At 47.9% G+C, this 19,550-nt stretch overlaps 1 protein-coding gene across 2 annotated transcripts in view; it reads left to right on the top strand.

The window, feature by feature from the left end:
* LOC110508833 (E3 ubiquitin-protein ligase RNF13) overlaps positions 1-19,550 on the top strand; it is an 80,353-nt gene that overhangs the window by 8,261 nt on the left and 52,542 nt on the right. For both annotated transcript variants that reach the window (XM_036987041.2, XM_036987109.2), the window contains exons 2-3: positions 3,458-3,645; positions 4,662-4,742. In XM_036987041.2, coding sequence (XP_036842936.2) covers positions 3,532-3,645; positions 4,662-4,742 — 195 coding nt within the window. In that variant the 5' untranslated portion in view covers positions 3,458-3,531. The remainder of the gene's footprint in view (positions 1-3,457; positions 3,646-4,661; positions 4,743-19,550) is intronic.

Raw genomic sequence — 19,550 nt, 5'->3', positions numbered from 1 at the left:
AATGATGTAAAATTCTGGCAAATTAATTACGGCCTTTTGTTAGGAAGAAATGGTCTTCACACAGTTTGCAACGAGCCAGGCGGCCCAAACTGCTGCATTTACCCTGACTCTGCTTGCATTGAACGCAAGAGACGTGACACAATTTCCCTAGTTAAAATAAATTCATGTTAGCAGGCAATATTAACTAAATATGCAGGTTTAAAAAATAATATATACTTGTGTATTGATTTTAAGAAAGGCGTTGATGTTTAGGTACACGTTGGTGCAACGACAGTTTTTTTTGCGAATGCGCTTTTATTAAATCATCACCTGTTTGGCGAAGTAGGCTGTGATTCAATGATAAATTAACTGGCACCGCATTATATGCAATGCAGGACAAGCTAGATAAACTAGTAATATCATCAACCATGTGTAGTTAACTAGTGATTATGTTAAGATTGATTGTTTTTTATAAGATAAGTTTAATGCTAGCTAGCTCCTTGCTGGACTCGCACAACAGGTCGTCAGCCTGCCACGCAGTCTCCTCGTAGAGTGCAATGTAATCGGCCATAAAACGGTGTCCAAAAATGCAGATTACCGATTGTTATGAAAACTTGAAATCGGCCCCAATTAATCGGCCATTCCGATTAATCGGTCAACCTCTAGTGTTGGGTTGGGGCGCTGCAGGGTGGTGGACCCCTAGGGGTAGAACGGGGCGACCCAGCTATATTGTGTGTAAGTAAAAAGAGCTCTACAGTACTGTTAGTCCTAAGAGATTCATTATATGGAGGATTTGCTGTTTCTGTGTGGTAATGTATATTTGAGGTGATATGTGTTTTTAATGTTTTTGTTTCCAAACCTTTCCCTTGGGAATTAAAAATGTAAGGTGGGAGGGAACTGGGAAGGAAATTGTGTTGGGAGATAGTTGATGTATACACTGCTCAAAAAAGTAAAGGGAACACTAAAATAACACATCCTAGATCTGAATGAATGAAATATTCTCATTAAATACTTTTTTCTTTACATAGTTGAATGTGCTGACAACAAAATCACACAAATTACAAATGGAAATCAATTTTATCAACCCATGGAGGTCTGGATTTGGAGTCACTCTCAAAATTAAAGTGGAAAACCACACTACAGGCTGATCCAACTTTGATGTAATGTCCTTAAAACAAGTCAAAATGAGGCTCAGTAGTGTGTGTGGCCTCCACGTGCCTATATGACCTCCCTACAACGCCTGGGCATGCTCCTGATGAGGTGGCGGATGGTATTCTGAGGGATCTCCTCCCAGACCTGGACTAAAGCATCCGCCAACTCCTGGACAGTCTGTGGTGCAAAGTGTTGGCGTTGGTGGATGGAGCGAGACATGATGTCCCAGATGTGCTCAATTGGATTCAGGTCTGGGGAACGGGCAGGCCAGTCCATAGCATCAATGCCTTCCTCTTGCAGGAACTGCTGACACACTCCAGCCACTTGAGGTCTAGCATTGTCTTGCATTAGGAGGAACCCAGGGCCAACCGCACCAGCATATGGTCTCACAAGGGGTCTGAGGATCTCATCTCGGTACCTAATGGCAGTCAGGCTACCTCTGGCAAGCACATGGAGGGCTGTGCAGCCCCCCAAAGAAATGCCACTCCACACCATGACTGACCCACCGCCAAACCGGTCATGCTGGAGGATATTGCAGGCTGCAGAACGTTCTCCACGGCATCACCAGACTCTGTCACGTCTGTCACATGTGCTCAGTGTGAACCTGTTTTCATCTGTGAAGAGCACAGGGCGCCAGTGGCGAATTTGCCAATCTTGGTGTTCTCTGGCAAATGCCAAACGTCCTGCACGGTGTTGGGCTGTAAGCCCAACCCCCACCTGTGGATGTCGGGCCCTCATACCACCCTCATGGAGTCTGTTTCTGACCGTTTGAGCAGACACATGCACATTTGTGGCCTGTTGGTGGTCTTTTTACAGGGCTCTGGCAGTGCTCCTCCTGCTCCTCCTTGCACAAAGGCGGAGGTAGCGGTCCTGCTGCTGGGTTGTTGCCCTCCTACGGCCTCCTGATGTACTGGCCTGTCTCTTGGTAGCGCCTCCATGCTCTGGACACTACGCTGACAGACACAGCAAACCTTGCCACAGCTCGCATTGATGTGCCATCCTGGATGAGCTGCACTACCTGAGCCACTTGTGTGGGTTGTAGACTCCGTCTCATGCTACCACTAGAGTGAAAGCACCGCCAGCATTCAAAAGTGACCAAAACATCAGCCAGGAAGCATAGGAACTGAGAAGTGGTCTGTGGTCACCACCTGCAGTACCACTCTTTTATTGGGGGTGTCTTGCTAATTGCCTATAATTTCCACCTGTTGTCTATTCCATTTGCACAACAGCATGTGAAATTTATTGTCAATCAGTGTTGCTTCCTAAGTGGACAGTTTGATTTCACAGAAGTGTGATTGACTTGGGAGTTACATTGTGTTGTTTTAAGTGTTCCCTTTTATTTTTTTTGAGCGGTGTATATTGACTAGACTGGTGGGGGTCGGGCGTGCAGGTGGCCTGGGCTGGCTGGGCGGTTTGGCTGAAATTTGATATAGAGGATGTCTTAATACTAAAGACAATCAAAAGTCTCTATTTTTCAAGTGTTGTTCATTTGTCAGTCTTGGTTAAAGGTGCAACACAATATTTATTATTGATCAAAAGTCTTTATTAAGCTTAATTACATTTTGTTCTAAATAGAGACGACTCGTTGGGATTGTGTAACAATGCAGGAAGTTCGCTTTAGATGACCCCCAAAAAACTCTAGGAGAGAACCTGACGGGGGATCTGGGGGTCATGTCCCCCTCACTTCTAAAACCAAAGTGGCACCTGTGGGGAGCCAGGCAATTTATATATGGGGCGTGGCCCCAGTACTGTTCAATTAAAGTCAATGCAGAAATATTCCAAATGTTCCTCATTGAAACAATTGCATGGAATTTCATTGTACTTCCAGAATTGAAATGGAGTTAACCCCAACCCTGCTATCAAGCTAGTAGGCTTAACTACTTCAATCTTGTGTGTGTGTTAGGCATGAATCAATGACAAATTCACTACTGTCTTATTTCAGAACCGAGCAGGGTCACACCAGATTTCAGAACCGAGCAGGGTCACACCAGATTTCAGAACCGAGCAGGGTCACACCAGATTTCAGAACCGAGCAGGGTCACACCAGATTTCAGAACCGAGTAGGGTCACACCAGATTTCAGAACCGAGCAGGGTCACACCAGATTTCAGAACCGAGCAGGGTCACACCAGATTTCAGAACCGAGCAGGGTCACACCAGATTTCAGAACCGAGCAGGGTCACACCAGATTTCACGTAGTGGCATATATAATTACAGTTGTCCCTGGGAACTTTGGGGTGTTTGTTCTGTGGGAGGCTGGGAGCAGACGTAGGCCTACAGACATTGACAATCGTGTGTGTGTGTTTGTGTGTGTACGTACACTGCAGGTGTGAGAGCTGCCAGTGCTGGGACAGTCCGTCCGTCCGTGTGTCAGTCGACTGACACACACACGGAATGCAAGATGCTGCTCTCACTTGGGATGCTGATGCTGTCTGCCACACAGATCTACACCATCTTCACCGTGCAGCTCTTCGCTTTCCTCAACCTGCTGCCCGTTGAGGCCGACATCTCTGCCGTGAGTCCCCGCAGACAGAGATAGGCTGAAGGATAGACACCCAAACAGAGACGGGCTGAAGGATAGACACACAGACAGAGACGGGCGGAAGGATAGACACAGACAGAGACGGGCGGAAGGATAGACACGCAGACAGAGACGGGCGGAAGGATAGACACTCAGACAGAGACGGGCTGAAGGATAGACACTCAGACAGAGACGGGCGGAAGGATAGACACTCAGACAGAGACGGGCTGAAGGATAGACACTCAGACAGAGACGGGCGGATGGATAGACACCCAGACAGAGACGGGCGGATGGATAGACACCCAGACAGAGACGGGCGGATGGATAGACACCCAGACAGAGACGGGCGGATGGATAGACACCCAGACAGAGACGGGCGGATGGATAGACACTCAGACAGAGACGGGCGGATGGATAGACATTCAGACAGAGACGGGCGGATGGATAGACACCCAGACAGAGACGGGCGGATGGATAGACACTCAGACAGAGACGGGCGGAAGGATAGACACTCAGACAGAGACGGGCGGAAGGATAGACACTCAGACAGAGACGGGCGGAAGGATAGACACTCAGACAGAGACGGGCGGATGGATAGACACTCAGACAGAGACGGGCGGATGGATAGACACTCAGACAGAGACGGGCGGATGGATAGACACTCAGACAGAGACGGGCGGATGGATAGACACGCAGACAGAGACGGGCTGAAGGATAGACACTCAGACAGAGACGGGCGGAAGGATAGACACGCAGACAGAGACGGGCGGAAGGATAGACACGCAGACAGAGACGGGCTGAAGGATAGACACCCAGACAGAGACGGGCTGAAGGATGGACACCCAGACAGAGACGGACGGGTGGATAGACACCCAGACAGAGACGGGCGGATGGATAGACACCCAGACAGAGACGGGCTGAAGGATAGACACTCAGACCGACTGAATGACGAAGAACTATTAGTTATTAAACACCACGTGATGTGATTTGTATTCTTCTTTCTCTTTCAGTACACATTTGACAACAAGACAGGTAATTTTGATGACCTGCCTGCACGGTTTGGGTACCGGCTGCCCAGCGATGGACTCAAGGTGGGTACAACAAGGGGCATTTTTTTCTTTCCGGTAAATGCCAATGTTTAATGACGTGCTTACAAATCCCTGCAGTTCATTACAAGAACTCGATAAGTCGACTGTTACATATACCCTGTCATTTTGTTTTTTTACTGCTATTGACACTAGTTAAAGTATAACCAATGATATACAGTATATACAGTTTCTCTCTCTCTCTCTCTCTATGGTCAAAGTGTTGGCACTGAATATGGTGCATTTTGGGATGCAGATTAGTAGTGAGCCCAGTTGTGGTCCAGTGGCCAAACTGGAACTACAGTAAAGTGCACTGTGTTGTGAATGTGTAGCAGCAAGATCACCATGGCTTTCTAATGAGAATGAGGTCATGGGTTGTGAGGTGCCCACTCATTGTTGACCCACACACAGCTGGCAACAGGGCTGACTCATGTCTGCACTTCTAAGCCAGGCCATTGTCCCCCCCCCCCAGTGAAGAGCTTGTTTTTCATCGCTATGCTTGCCTTGCTCTCTCACTAACCTCTCTGTTTGAAACGTCCGTGATGAATCGTTCATTTCAGTCTCTTGTTGAATCGTTCATTTCAGTCTCTTGTTGAAACGTCCATGATGAATCGTTCATTTCAGTCTCTTGTTGAATCATTCATTTCAGTCTCTTGTTGAAACGTCCATGATGAATCGTTCATTTCAGTCTCTTGTTGAAACGTCCGTGATGAATCGTTCATTTCAGTCTCTTGTTGAATCGTTCATTTCAGTCTCTTGTTGAATCGTTCATTTCAGTCTCTTGTTGAAACGTCCATGATGAATCGTTCATTTCAGTCTCTTGTTGAATCGTTCATTTCAGTCTCTTGTTGAATCGTTCATTTCAGTCTCTTGTTGAATCGTCCGTGATGAATCGTTCATTTCAGTCTCTTGATGAATCGTTCATTTCAGTCTCTTGTTGAAACGTCCATGATGAATCGTTCATTTCAGTCTCTTGTTGAAACGTCCATGACGAATCGTTCATTTCAGTCTCTTGTTGAAACGTCCATGACGAATCGTTCATTTCAGTCTCTTGTTGAAACGTTCATTTCAGTCTCTTGTTGAAACGTCCATGATGAATCGTTCATTTCAGTCTCTTGTTGAAACGTCCATGATGAATCGTTCATTTCAGTCTCTTGTTGAAACGTCCGTGATGAATCGTTCATTTCAGTCTCATCATTAATTGGTGTTGAACTCCGATAGAGGTGCCGGTTTAGATATAGGTTCAACTGTCCCGGCGCGCCGACGATCACGACAAACGGGAAGTAGGATAGACTACTGGAGGTTTTTGGTGTAATTGAATGACCATAAAATCACGAACACGCGTTTAGCGAAACCGAAAGAGCAAACAACCGCATTTATAACCACGGCAAGGTGACTGGGAATATGGTGGAATACAAAGTGTAGTTATGATCTCCGTCAGGCAAACAGACAAAACGTCAGGAGACAAAGTGGAGTCGCAGTTCAACAGCTCAGACAGGAGACGTATGTGGCAGGGTCTACAGACAATCAGATTATAAAGGGAAAACCAGCCATGTCACAGACACCAACGTCCTGCTCCCGGACAAGCTAAACACCTTCTTCACCCGCTTTGAGGATAACTCAGTGCCACGGATATGGGCATCTCCCGAGAACTGTGAGCTCACGTTCACCGTGGCCGACGTGAGTAAGACATTTAAAAGTGTTAACCCTCGCAAGTCTGCCGGCCCTAGCCGCGTCCTCAGAGCATGCGCAGACCAGCTGGCTGGAGTGTTTACGGACATATTCAATCTCTCCCTATTCCAGTCTGCGGTCCCCACATGCTTCAAGATGGACACCATTGTTCCTGTACCCAAGAAAGCAAAGGTAACTGAACTCCGATGATGCAAACGCCATTGCACAGCACACTGCCCTATCCCATCTGGACAAGACGATTACCGATGTAAGAATGCTGTTCATTGACTTCAGCTCAGCATTCAACAACATAGTACCCTCCAATCTCATCATTAAGCTCGGGGCCCTGGGTCTGAACCCCACCCTGTGCAACTGGGTCCTGGGCTGACAGTCCGCCCCCCTCCACTATGCTGATCTTTAACACAGGGGCCCCACATGGTACTGTAGGCCTGATTAGCAACAATGATGAGACAGCCTACAGGGAGGAGGTGAGGGCCCTGGCAGAGTGGTGCCAGGAAAATATCCATCCCCTCAATGTCAACAAAACGAAGGAGCTGATCGTGGACCATCCACATTGACGGGGCTGCAGTGTAGAAGGTGAAAAGCTTCTTCAGGCTCAGGATGCACCATTGAGAGCATCCTGTCAGTGTGGTGGGTGAGGGACAAGGTCACCCTTCGGTGGAATGGATGGAGGGACAAGGCGATCATGATGTCCATGAGGCAGGGTCGTCCAGCAGGAGTGGGGACAGTCCGTGTCCATGCTGCTGGAGGTCTCCAGGTCTGGATGACAGACTCAGGAGTGGAGCTGGGTCAGGTGCTGAGGCGTCAGTAGGTGGAGTGGATGATAGATCCAGGTTGGTGCTGAACTGGTTCCCCGGAACGGCAGTGGACATCGCGATCAGAACTGCGATCTGGTTTTGATGCTGGCAGGTCCAGGAGAGATGGTGAAGTCTAAGGTGCTAGATCGGACGCCGACTGGGACTCTGGCTGTAGAGTCCGCTTGGGTGTCAGATCCAGGCCAAGCAGGTCTGCGAGGAGGGCAGAGGGTAGTGTAGAGATTAGCACCGGTGTTGAATCCGGTGATGTCTGGTCCAGGAGAGACACCAGCTGGTGTGTCTGCTCGTGTGTCTATTGAGGGGCTGGCTCGGGCACTGGCGGTTGTGGATCTGGTCCTGCAGGTTGCGGAGGGGAGCTGGGCCAGGTGCTGGAACAATTTGGGCCTCTGTAGCTGTCGCGGGGCAGGCTTGGGCCATGGCAGCACCACTGGCGTCAGTTTGGCTGACTGGAGCAGGTTGGATAGGACTGGGTGTGGCTCTGGCCACGGTGGTCGGGTTCGTTCCGGCGCCGACCTGGGCATGTGAATGGATGCCTGTCGTGCAATCGGTTTGGGTGGCTAGATCCAACTCTGGCAGCTGCTGGATGTGCTGGGGGCTGCAAGGTTGGCTGGAGCTCGGGGCTTCGTTCCTGGTTGGACATACTGAAGTCCTGGTGGCTGTCTGATGGGCCAGGACGGGGTGGGCTAGGACGGTGAGTGGGGGGGGGGGGGCTAGGACAGGGGGTGGGCTGGGACTGGGGGTGGGCTGGGGCTGGGACTGGGGGTGGGCTGGGACGGTGAGTGGGGGGGTGGGCTAGGACAGGGGTTGGGCTAGGATGGTGAGTGGGGGGTGGGCTAGGACTGGGGGTGGGCTAGGACTGGGGGTGGGCTGGGACAGGGGGTGGGCTGGGACGGTGAGTGGGGGGGGGGGTGGGCTGGGACTGGGGGTAGGCTGGGACAGGGGGTGGGCTGGCGAAGAGCAGGGGTCAGGTCTGTATGCGCAGCCTGCCAGGCTTACTTACATAAGGCATCGGGGTAATGAAAGCTGAGTAATTCAAAGGCCTACTCTCTCGTTCTCCTTTTCACTGTTTTTTCTGTTGCTCTCTCTCCAAGCAATCCATTTCCTCTTTCTCTCTCTTTCCTATTTACTGTCTCTCACTCCACCTCTGTACTTCTCCTCCCTAGTGATGGAGAATACCTCATGATATGCTGATAAGCCGTCCAATTTACCAATAGTTTTTATCTATATTTTTTTGTAGCTGTCTATTTACCACCACAAACCAATGCTGGCACTAAGCCTGCACTCAACGAGCAGTATAGGGCCATTGGCAAAAAAAATAAGATTTACATCCAGAGGTGTCGCTCCTATTGGCCGGTGATTTCAATGCTGGGAAACTGAAATCCGTCTTACCTCATTTTAACCAGCATGTCACTTGTGCAACTAGAGGCGAAAAAACTCAACTCAATCACATACACTCGGACGAAGCATACGAAGCTCTCCCTCGCCCTCCATTTGGCAAATATGACCATAACTCTATACTCCTGATTTCTGCTTACAAGCAAAAACTTGGAGGAACCAGTGAACTGGTTACAAGCAAAAACAGGAAGTACCAGTGATACGCTCAATACAGAAGTGGTTCGACGAAGCGGATGCTAAGATACAGGACACTTTCGCTAGTACAGACTGGAATATGTTCTGTGACTCATCCGATAACATTAAGGAGTTTACCACATCGGTCACTGGCTTTATTAATAAGTGCATTGATGACATTGTCCCCCCAGTGACCATACGTTTATATCCTAACCGGAAGCCATTTATTACAGGCAACATCTGCACTGAGCTAATGGCTAGAGCTGCTGCTTTCAAGGAGTGGGACGCTAATCCGGACGGTTGTAAGAAATCCCACTACGACCTCCGACGAGCCATCAAACAGTCAAAACATCAATACAGGACTAAGATCCAATCATACTATGCCGGCTCTGATGCTCATCGGATGTGGCAGGGGTTGCAAACTATGCCGGATTACAAAGGGAAACCCAGCCGCGAGCCTACCATACGAGCTAAATTCCTTCTATGCTCGCTTTGAGGCAAGCAACACTGAACCATGCATGAGCGCAACAGCTGTTCCCGACGACTGTGTGATCTCGCTCTCTGTAGCGGATGTTAGAAAGACATTTTAAACGGGTTAATATTCACAAGACCACGTGGCCAGACAGATTACCAGGACTCTTACTCGGGTAACTAGGATCAGCTGGCAAGTTCAATCTCTCCCTGACCGTCTGTAATACCTACATGTATCAAGCACCATATTCCCTGCGCCCAAGAACGCCAAGGTAACCTGTCTAAATGACTATTGCCCTGTAGCACTCATCTGTAGCCATGAAGTGCTTTGAAAGGCTGGTCATGGCTCACATCGACACCATCATCCCAGACACCCTGTACCCACTCCAATTAGCATACCGCCCCAACAGATCTACAGATGATGCAATCTCTATTGCACCCCACACTGCCCTCTCCCACTTGGACAAGAGGAACACCTACGTGAGAATGCGGTTCATTGATGATAGTTCAGCATTCAACACCATAGTCCCCTCCAACTCATCACTAAGCTCAACCCTGGGACTCAACACCTCCCTCTGCAACTGGATCCTGCACTTCCTGACGGGCCGCAACTACAACATCTGCCACGCTTACCCTCATCGCAGGGGACCCTCGGGTTCATGCTTATTCCCCTCCTGTACTCCCTATTCAATCATGACTGCGTGGCCACTCCAACACCATCATTAAGTTTGCTGACAACACAACGATGGGGGGGAGGGGGGGGAATGCAGACCCGTGAGTAACTGCAGCCCCTCAGGATTTCAGATTTTTTTGTGGGCCCCACCCCACAAAGTTGCCCATCTCTGGCCTAGAGGGAAGGGGTCAGTGACCTGGCAGTGTGGTGCCAAGACAACTTCTCCCTCAACATCATCAAGACAAAGGAGCTGATCGTGGACTACAGGAAACGGAGGGGTGAGTACGCCCCCTATCCACATCGACAGGGCTGTAGTGGAGCGGGGTGTCCACATCACTGAGGTCCTATCATGGTCCACACACACCAGCACAGTCGTGAAGACGGCACGACTGTCAAGCACAAATAAAGTAAATCGCCCAGAAAAACAGTTTCATTTGTCCACAAATAAGTCACCAAGCAATACTTTCAATTGCTTCCAACGGCACCAGAACATCATAGATTTTGTTCCAGCAATACGGTGCATTAAAACTAAAAGTAGATATACCTAGCTCGGTGGAGACCCTTGAAACCTCGAGTTAACCAATCCTGTGAACGGGTTAGACAAGCTCAGTTGTTGATTTAAAAAATAAAATAAAAAAATTCCCTCTGCGTTGTTGGGAAGGGCCCATAAGTATTTCACTCTTAGTCTTCACCTGTTGTTTACGAAGCATGTGACAAATAAAATGTGTTCTGGAAAATCGATAGTTATATGCGCCAAAACTCCAGTATTTTTCATACTATATAGATTGTTCTTCATCTTCTTTTAAATAGTGAGAACTTTTTTTATTTCCATGACTGATTTTAAAACGCTCTTGTCCTTCTGCAGCAGACAGAAGTATTGTGATATCTTTTGTGAGGTCCCTGGCAATTCCCAGCTCTAGTTCTACCCCCCCCCCCCCCCCCAGCTGGAGCTAAGCCACTTCACCCACTCGTTTGAACTCTCTGCCAGCGTCTGTGTGGATGCACTGCGGCGCTTTGAGCAAGGCAGGCGTGGCAGCCCACACCCTAGGGCTCATCGTCTCATTTTTGACATCTTGTTCCATTAGTGTTCCAACTCTTGTAAAAACAATATGGTCTCGTACATGTTAGTTCGGCTGCCATTTGGCTTCAGCAGGTTGGCCTGTGACGGTTGCAGTTGTACCGGTGCCATGCTGTCAGTGTTTGGACAGTAACTTGTCCTGCTGTGTTAACAAACTGTTTGGTAAATGTGGCGTGTCGACCATGTTTCGGTCTATTGTCCAGTGATTATCTGTGCAGTCGGGTGCACTGACCCAGAACCCATTTCTTCTGTTTGGTGCTTAAAGGGACAATCTGTAGTTTATAGATCCATTTGGACTTTTTTTTTAAAGTAATGATATGTACCCAGTGATTCTTGATGAATGTAACTTATAAATGCCTCATGAGCTTTAGTTCAACTGGTGTCTCCCATCAGAACCTAAAGTTCAGCTTGTTTTACTCCAACGTGTGTTTACATTTACTTTGTTTACAAACACTTCGTACAGCTTCAAAACATGGTTAAAACTATCATTTTGATATAATGGATGGCCAGTCCTTACATCCATAGCTTGGTTATGAATTTGAGTGGTTACATTTCTCCAGCACCACCCCTCAGCTTTTTTTTTTACTAAAATAGGGGCGGTGAGGTAGCTTTGTTATTGCTTCAACCTGCTGATTGTAGCTTTATGGAACACCACTACTATTATCTTATTGCTTTCACCTCTCCAGTCCCTGTGAAGGCCAGTGAACTATGGAAGAACTGAGAGAAGAATGTTTAGGAATGAACTGCAGCAGCGTCCATGTCCCAGGGGATTGCAGTCCTGATGGAACAAACCTTCCATCCTACAATGGAGCCTGCAGTTTGTCCCAGAATCACAAGACACTTACCAGCTTGCTTGTCTCCCATGATTTCCCAGTGTGCCTCAGTCTGGGCTTTCTTTCAATGGAACCACACACCCCTCCCATGCCACGAAATGGCACAGTGTACGACTAGCCGTGTGTCCCAAATGGGACAACTGGGAACATTAATCTCTTACACACAAGGAAAGTGTGCGAAGCGCATGTGCGCCAGCCATTCCCTCAAGGGTGAAATGGTACTAAAGGCAATAATAGTACTGACGGGAAAATGTAGCCGAGTCCTGGTGTTCTCTTATAGAACGCCGTGTGTCATGAACAGAGGTTTTCCCGCTAAATCTTGTGTCTGTTCAAGAGGATGTACCAGAACTTTCTAATTGAAATGTATCATGTTGAAAAAGCACTTGTTGTCTATCTACATCGGTAGGAATTCCCCTGAATACACCCCTTCCTCTTTTAATTTGGTCAACGGGTAGGCAATGGTGTGTTCCTCATGCGAAGCACAGGACTCTCACTTCCACTCTCCTTACAAAATATAGACTGAACATCGATACCAGCGTGACCTGGGATGGTTTATGCTGCCAAGCAAAGGTTGCAAAAACTGGTGTTAGATTAGGCCTTGTTTACTTTGAAATATGTTATTCCTCCCTTACTTTGGGGTAGTCTAATCGCTAATCTAACATGACTAGAATGCTGTAGGCTATGTGATGGAACTGCTGATTTACTCCTATCAAGTCATGTCAGATCTGTGATTAGTTAAGGAAGGATAATAAACATACTCTCAAGAGTCTCTACCCAGTTTATTTGGGGTAGGGCTTTGTTCAATTAGTGATGAAGCAGCAGATAATTGCCCTGGGGGGGAACTTCACGGAACCGTGACTGGCTTTTAGCAGGGACAGGAAGCACGGTGTCATATGGTGTCATATCCTGTCACATGTCTGGCTCGGGATGCAGGAGGGGGAGTGGCCTGGGAAGCTGGAGGGCAGTAGCTGGATTCGGCCTGTGGCTTTGGAGTTGGGATGCGGCTATGTACACATCTTTCCAGGGCAAAGATCATGCTGACCCATTTCCAGTCCACACAGCTACAGGGCCTTCAGAAAGGATTCACATCCCTTAACTTTTTCCACATTTTGTTGTGCTACAAAGTGGGTTTAAAATTGATTTTTTTTTGTCAACAATCTACACAAAATACTCTGTCAAAGTGGAAGGAAAATTCAAACAAGAAACATTTTTGTGTGTGTATGTATGTGTGTATATACATACATACATACATACATACATACATACATACAGTGGGGCAAAAAAGTATTTAGTCAGCCACCAATTGTGCAAGTTCTCCCACTTAAAAAGATGAGAGAGGCCTGTAATTTTCATCATAGGTACACTTCAACAATGACAGACAAAATGAGAAGAAAAAAATCCTGAAAATCACATTGTAGGATTTTTTATGAATTTATTTGCAAATTATGGTGGAAAATAAGTAGGCCCTGGTCAAAAGTAGGGCACTATATATAGGGAATAGGGTGCCATAGGTCCTGGTCAAAAGTAGGGCACTATAATAGGGAATAGGGTGCCATAGGCCCTGGTCAAAAGTAGGGCACTATATAGGGAATAGGGTGCCATAGGCCCTGGTCAAAAGTAGTGCACTATATAGGGAATAGGGTGCCATTTGGGATGTAGACCCAATTCAGAAAATAGCACTTTATTGTTCTGTATCAAATTTTACAACCCAGTTTTGGGCTGTAAAAATGTTCCACTTGATTCCTTGTTTCATGTGACAGATCAACATTAAAATGGAGAAGTTGATATATTTCTGGGTGCCGATATTAGTTGATTTCCTAGATAAAATGTTTGGCTCGGCTGGTTTAGTTCCCATTTTTTTTTGTGCCGTCTACAAATACCCTTCCATGTTAGATCCTTGTCATGTCATCTGCTTAGTGTGTATGTGCTTAGTAGTTTCAGTATAACATATGAGATTGAGGGGTTTAGCCATTTTTCAATACACAGTTGAATTTGTTGAGCGGCTCCTCTTTGTGTGCAGTGTATCTATGAAACCTTCTCTACTAATCTGATTTTTAGATTCATTCATTTTAATCTGCTTAAAACTGCACAAACGAGACTATATTTAATAATTCCTCTGTTCTTCCTCTTATCCATAAACGGGATATGCGTTAGTGACATTTACGGACTGGGATTAGGTATAGACCTGGGTTCAAATACTGTCTTAATCTGGGCTTGATTGAGTTTGTTCCATTTAAACCACATTATCAAATAGTTTCAACATTGTAATATTCATAATCTGTCAGGCCAAAGAAAACACTCCCAAGTATTTTTCAAATAGTATTTGAATCAGTCTGATTTTAGGTTTCACGACCACTAGGCAATCCCGCGGTGCAGGAGGAGGAAGATGACTGTATTGTCTGTGAATTCAAAACCTGAAACGAACAATCGGTTGTTAAACTTTTAAAAAGTAACGTTTAAAAAAAAAATGTCAGTTGTTTTATTGTATTTTCCCTCAAGTACACTGTGCTCTGTACAGAGGTGTGTTTAGGCATTTCCTTGTGAGTCTTTTTTGTGGGTCCATTGCCAACAGGGGGAGCTATTGTAGCTTGTTCTGAGCCAGGTGAAAATGTGAGGCAGTGGCACGGTGATGTCATAGCAGGCTTTGTATCCATGGAGATTTCCAGTCTGTGTTCCTTTCTGAAGCAGGATTCAACATAAAGTAGACCATGTATCGGCTTCCATGGCCAGTTCTTCACTACCTCTTTGTATCAAATCAAGAATGGAACGAGCTTTTGGAGTGACTGACAACATCAAAGGAAACACTTGAGTAAAGGAGGGATACAAAGCATATTGAAAGGAAGTTGCTTCCACACCTGTATGGTTCCTGAGTTAATTAAGCAATTAAAAATCCCATCATACTTACATGTATAAAAATGCCCAGTTGCCCATTTATTTTGGCTAGAATAAAAGATCTTTGACTTTGAAGGAGGAGTCTCAGAGATCCCGAAGGAGGTTTTAAAAGGTGTACCAGATCACCGGATCTCAACCCAATTGAACACTAATGGGATATTCTGGAGAGGCACCTGAGACAGTGTTTTCCACCAACATCAACAAAAACACCAAATGATGGAATTTATTCTGGAAGTATGATGTCGCATCCCTCCAATAGAGTTCCAGACACTCTATGAGTTCTTCAATAGAGTTCCAGACACTCTATGAGTTCTTCAATAGAGTTCCAGACACTCTATGAGTTCTTCAATAGAGTTCCAGACACTCTATGAGTTCTTCAATAGAGTTCCAGACACTCTATGAGTTCTTCAATAGAGTTCCAGACACTTGTAGAATCTATGCCAAGGTGCATTGAAGCTGTTCTGGTTGGCTGGTGGTGACCAACGCCCCTATAAAGACACTATGTTGGTGTTACCTTTTCATTTGGACACTTACCTGTACATATGAGTTGCTGTCCATCCTCTGGGGAAGTTGATGGTATGTTTTTATACGTTTCACTCTTTCATTGATCATCCTTTTTTATTTGGAGAGATTGACCTCAATGTGGCAGCTTGTAAGAGCTGTGTCGCTGCCATTCAGAATACACACACACACACACACACACACACACACAGTCTTAGCAGTGTAAGGTACACACACACACACAGTCTTAGCAGTGTAAGGTGTACACACACACACACACACACACACACACACACACACACAGTCTTAGCAGTGTAAGGTACACACACACACACACACACACACAGTCTTAGCAGTGTAAGGTACACACACACACACACAGTCTTAGCGGTGTAAGGTACAAACACACACACACACACACACTCACAGTCTTAGCAGTGTAAGGTGAATGGAACCAGGGTCTGTAGTACTGAAATCCAGGGTCTTAGACCGCTGCGCCACTTGGGAGATAAAATGGCACCCACCCTATTCCCCATATACACAGAGGCCTATAAGGCCAGAAGTAGTACACCATGTCGGCATTAGGGTGCGATCTGGGACGCAGCTGAGCTGTAAATTGCTGTGGGATTGGGGGGGGGGGGGGGGGGGGGGGGGTCGGGCCTTGACTCAGCACCAGCTACAGCCAGCGGTGAACGTTTTAGTGGAGGAGCTGGAGTTCAGTCTCAGGAGACATGCCAGTGCCTAGAACTTCAAAACAGACCCAGACTTCCTGCATTGCCAGTACTTTTCTCTGTGTGTGTTCACACATTCACACAGAGAAAAGTACTGGCAATGCAGGAAGTCTGGGTCTGTTTTGAAGTTCTAGGCACTGGCATGTCTCCTGAGACTGAACTCCAGCTCCTCCACTAAAACGTTCACCGCTGGCTGTAGCTGGTGCTGAGTCAAGGCCCGACCCCCCCCCCCCCCCCCCCCCCCCCCCCCAGTGCTGGGGGCGTCACTACAGACCCCGGTTCCATTCCAGGCTGTATCACAACCGGCCGTGATTGGGAGTCCCAAAGCACAATTGTCCCAGCATCGTCCAGGTTTGGCTGGTGTAGGCCATCATTGTAAATAAGAATTTTGTTCTTAACTGACTTGCCTAGATAAATAAATAACAATTTGGGACACAACCCTCTCTCTCTCAGCCTGTCACCCCGGGCAACCATCTGCACTCACACCTGATAGGATGTGTAGTTACACTGTATTTAAGAAGCGCTATGCAGAAATCATCTCTCTGCCGTTTTCCTGGTTGCTAAAATTCTAATGGTTCATCTAATTTCAGTTTGTGACAAAACAAGCAAGTATATAGTGTTGAGTCATTGTACCATCTAAACCGCTGAGAAAGTATATAGTGTTGAGTCATTGTACCAGCTAAACCGCTGAGAAAGTATATAGTGTTGAGTCATTGTACCAGCTAAACCGCTGAGAAAGTATATAGTGTTGAGTCATTGTACCATCTAAACCGCTGAGAAAGTATATAGTGTTGAGTCATTGTACCAGCTAAACCGCTGAGAAAGTATATAGTGTTGAGTCATTGTACCAGCTAAACCGCTGAGAAAGTATATAGTGTTGAGTCATTGTACCAGCTAAACCGCTGAGAAAGTATATAGTGTTGAGTCATTGTACCAGCTAAACCGCTGAGAAAGTATATAGTGCTGAGTCATTGTACCAGCTAAACCGCTGAGAAAGTATATAGTGCTGAGTCATTGTACCAGCTAAACCGCTGAGAAAGTATATAGTGTTGAGTCATTGTACCAGCTAAACCGCTGAGAAAGTATATAGTGTTGAGTCATTGTACCAGCTAAACCGCTGAGAAAGTATATAGTGTTGAGTCATTGTACCAGCTAAACCGCTGAGAAAGTATATAGTGTTGAGTCATTGTACCAGCTAAACCGCTGAGAAAGTATATAGTGTTGAGTCATTGTACCAGCTAAACCGCTGAGCAAGATCATTTACATACAAAAGCCGAAAGTAAAAGACTCGACTAAGCGTAAGAGCGGGGAGCATAGAAATAGCGCACATAGAACAGATCTGTCTTTTTCAATGAGAACTACAGATCTATAACACATTTCTATGTTACATTTTGCAGCCTTTTAATAGTGCAAGGAAATGTGATTAGACATTATCAAATCAATAAATCTGGTTAAATGTGAAGCCGGCTGGCGTGAGGTTACCGTGAAGCCGGCTGGCGTGAGGTTACCGTGAAGCCGGCTGGCGTGAGGTTACCGTGAAGCCGGCTGGCGTGAGGTTACCGTGAAGCCGGCTGGCGTGAGGTTACCGTGAAGCCGGCTGGCGTGAGGTTACCGTGAAGCCGGCTGGCGTGAGGTTACCGTGAAGCCGGCTGGCGTGAGGTTACCGTGAAGCCGGCTGGCTACTGCTGGTTACCGTGAAGCCGGCTGGCTACTGCTGGTTACCGTGAAGCCGGCTGGCGTGAGGTTACCGTGAAGCCGGCTGGCGTGAGGTTACCGTGAAGCCGGCTGGCGTGAGGTTACCGTGAAGCCGGCTGGCGTGAGGTTACCGTGAAGCCGGCTGGCGTGAGGTTACCGTGAAGCCGGCTGGCGTGAGGTTACCGTGAAGCCGGCTTGCGTGAGGTTACCGTGAAGCCGGCTTGCGTGAGGTTACCGTGAAGCCGGCTTGCGTGAGGTTACCGTGAAGCCGGCTTGCGTGAGGTTACCGTGAAGCCGGCTTGCGTGAGGTTACCGTGAAGCCGGCTTGCGTGAGGTTACCGTGAAGCCGGCTTGCGTGAGGTTACCGTGAAGCCGGCTGGCGTGAGGTTACCGTGAAGCCGGCTGGCTACTGCTGGTTACTGTGAAGCCGGCTGGCGTGAGGTTACCGTGAAGCCGGCTGGCTACTGCTGGTTACTGTGAAGCCGGCTGGCGTGAGGTTACCGTGAAGCCGGCTGGCTACTGCTGGTTACTGTGAAGCCAGTGGGACAAAACACTGGAGAGCAGCAGTTTGTTCAAGATGGGCACAACATTACAGAATATTCAGATAATCATATCTGTCTCTGTACATTCTATTTCTATCTGTCTTGTAGAAGAGAATTGTGTCATTCGGCTCTTTTCATTACATTTCTGTCTGCAATGTAATGAACGTTTCACTCACTGAAGAAACACCTCTCCCTGAATGGAAACACTTGAACAGTACCTCAGTGTAATTGGACAGCATCAGGCCCTGAAATTAGGCCTGCCTCTCTGGCTGTGTTCTGACAGGCTGAGTCATGCCCGAGGCGGATCCGAGACTCCAGAGCTGCAGGACCTGCTGGGTGCCATCAGCACAGTGTTCTGTGGATCCCACCTTGTGGAGTCTGACTCACTGTGGCTATAGATGTTACCATTTTGGCCAATGTTGGTACCGATATTCCCTTGAAAATAGCATTATTATTAACCCAAGGACTGCCAATATGGCTACCCATCTCAAACCAAGTTTACCAGCCAAACTCACTTTCACTCTTTTTCTCTCCCTCCCCCTCGCTTGTTCTCTCTACCCCTCCTCTCTCTCCCTCCCCCTCTCTCGTTCTCTCTACCCCTCCTCTCTCTCCCTCCCCCTCTCTCGTTCTCTCTACCCCTCCTCTCTCTCCCTCCCCCTCTCTCGTTCTCTCTATCCTCCTCTCTCTCCCTCCCCCTCTCTCGTTCTCTCTATCCTCCTCTCTCTCCCTCCCCCTCTCTCGTTCTCTCTATCCTCCTCTCTCTCCCTCCCCCTCTCTCGTTCTCCCTCCCCCTCTCTCGTTCTCTCTACCCCCTCTCTCCCTCCCCCCTCTCTCGTTCTCTCTACCCTCCTCTCTCTCCCTCCCCTCTCTCGTTCTCTCTACCCCCTCTCTCTCCCTCCCCCCTCTCTCGTTCTCTCTACCCCTCCTCTCTCTCCCTCCCCCTCTCTCGTTCTCTCTACCCCCTCTCTCTCCCTCCCCCTCTCTCGTTCTCTCTACCCCCTCTCTCTCCCTCCCCCCTCGTCATCTCTACCCCACTCTCTCTCCCTCCCCCTCTCTCGTTCTCTCTACCCCCTCTCTCTCCCTCCCCCCTCTCTCTCCCTCCCCCCTCTCTCTCTCCCTCCCCCCTCGTCATCTCTACCCCACTCTCTCTCCCTCCCCCTCTCTCGTTCTCTCTACCCCCTCTCTCTCCCTCCCCCCTCTCTCGTTCTCTCTACCCCTCCTCTCTCTCCCTCCCCCTCTCTCGTTCTCTCTATCCTCCTCTCTCTCCCTCCCCCTCCCGTTCTCCCTCCCCCTCTCTCGTTCTCTCTACCCCCTCTCTCTCC

The sequence above is a fragment of the Oncorhynchus mykiss genome, chromosome 1 (genome assembly GCF_057628025.1).
Source record: "Oncorhynchus mykiss isolate SJ-2025 chromosome 1, ASM5762802v1, whole genome shotgun sequence".
In the NCBI taxonomy this organism is placed as follows: Eukaryota; Metazoa; Chordata; class Actinopteri; order Salmoniformes; family Salmonidae; genus Oncorhynchus; species Oncorhynchus mykiss.
Note: the sequence above shows the minus strand (reverse complement) of the source record. Positions and strands in the feature narration are given on the sequence as shown.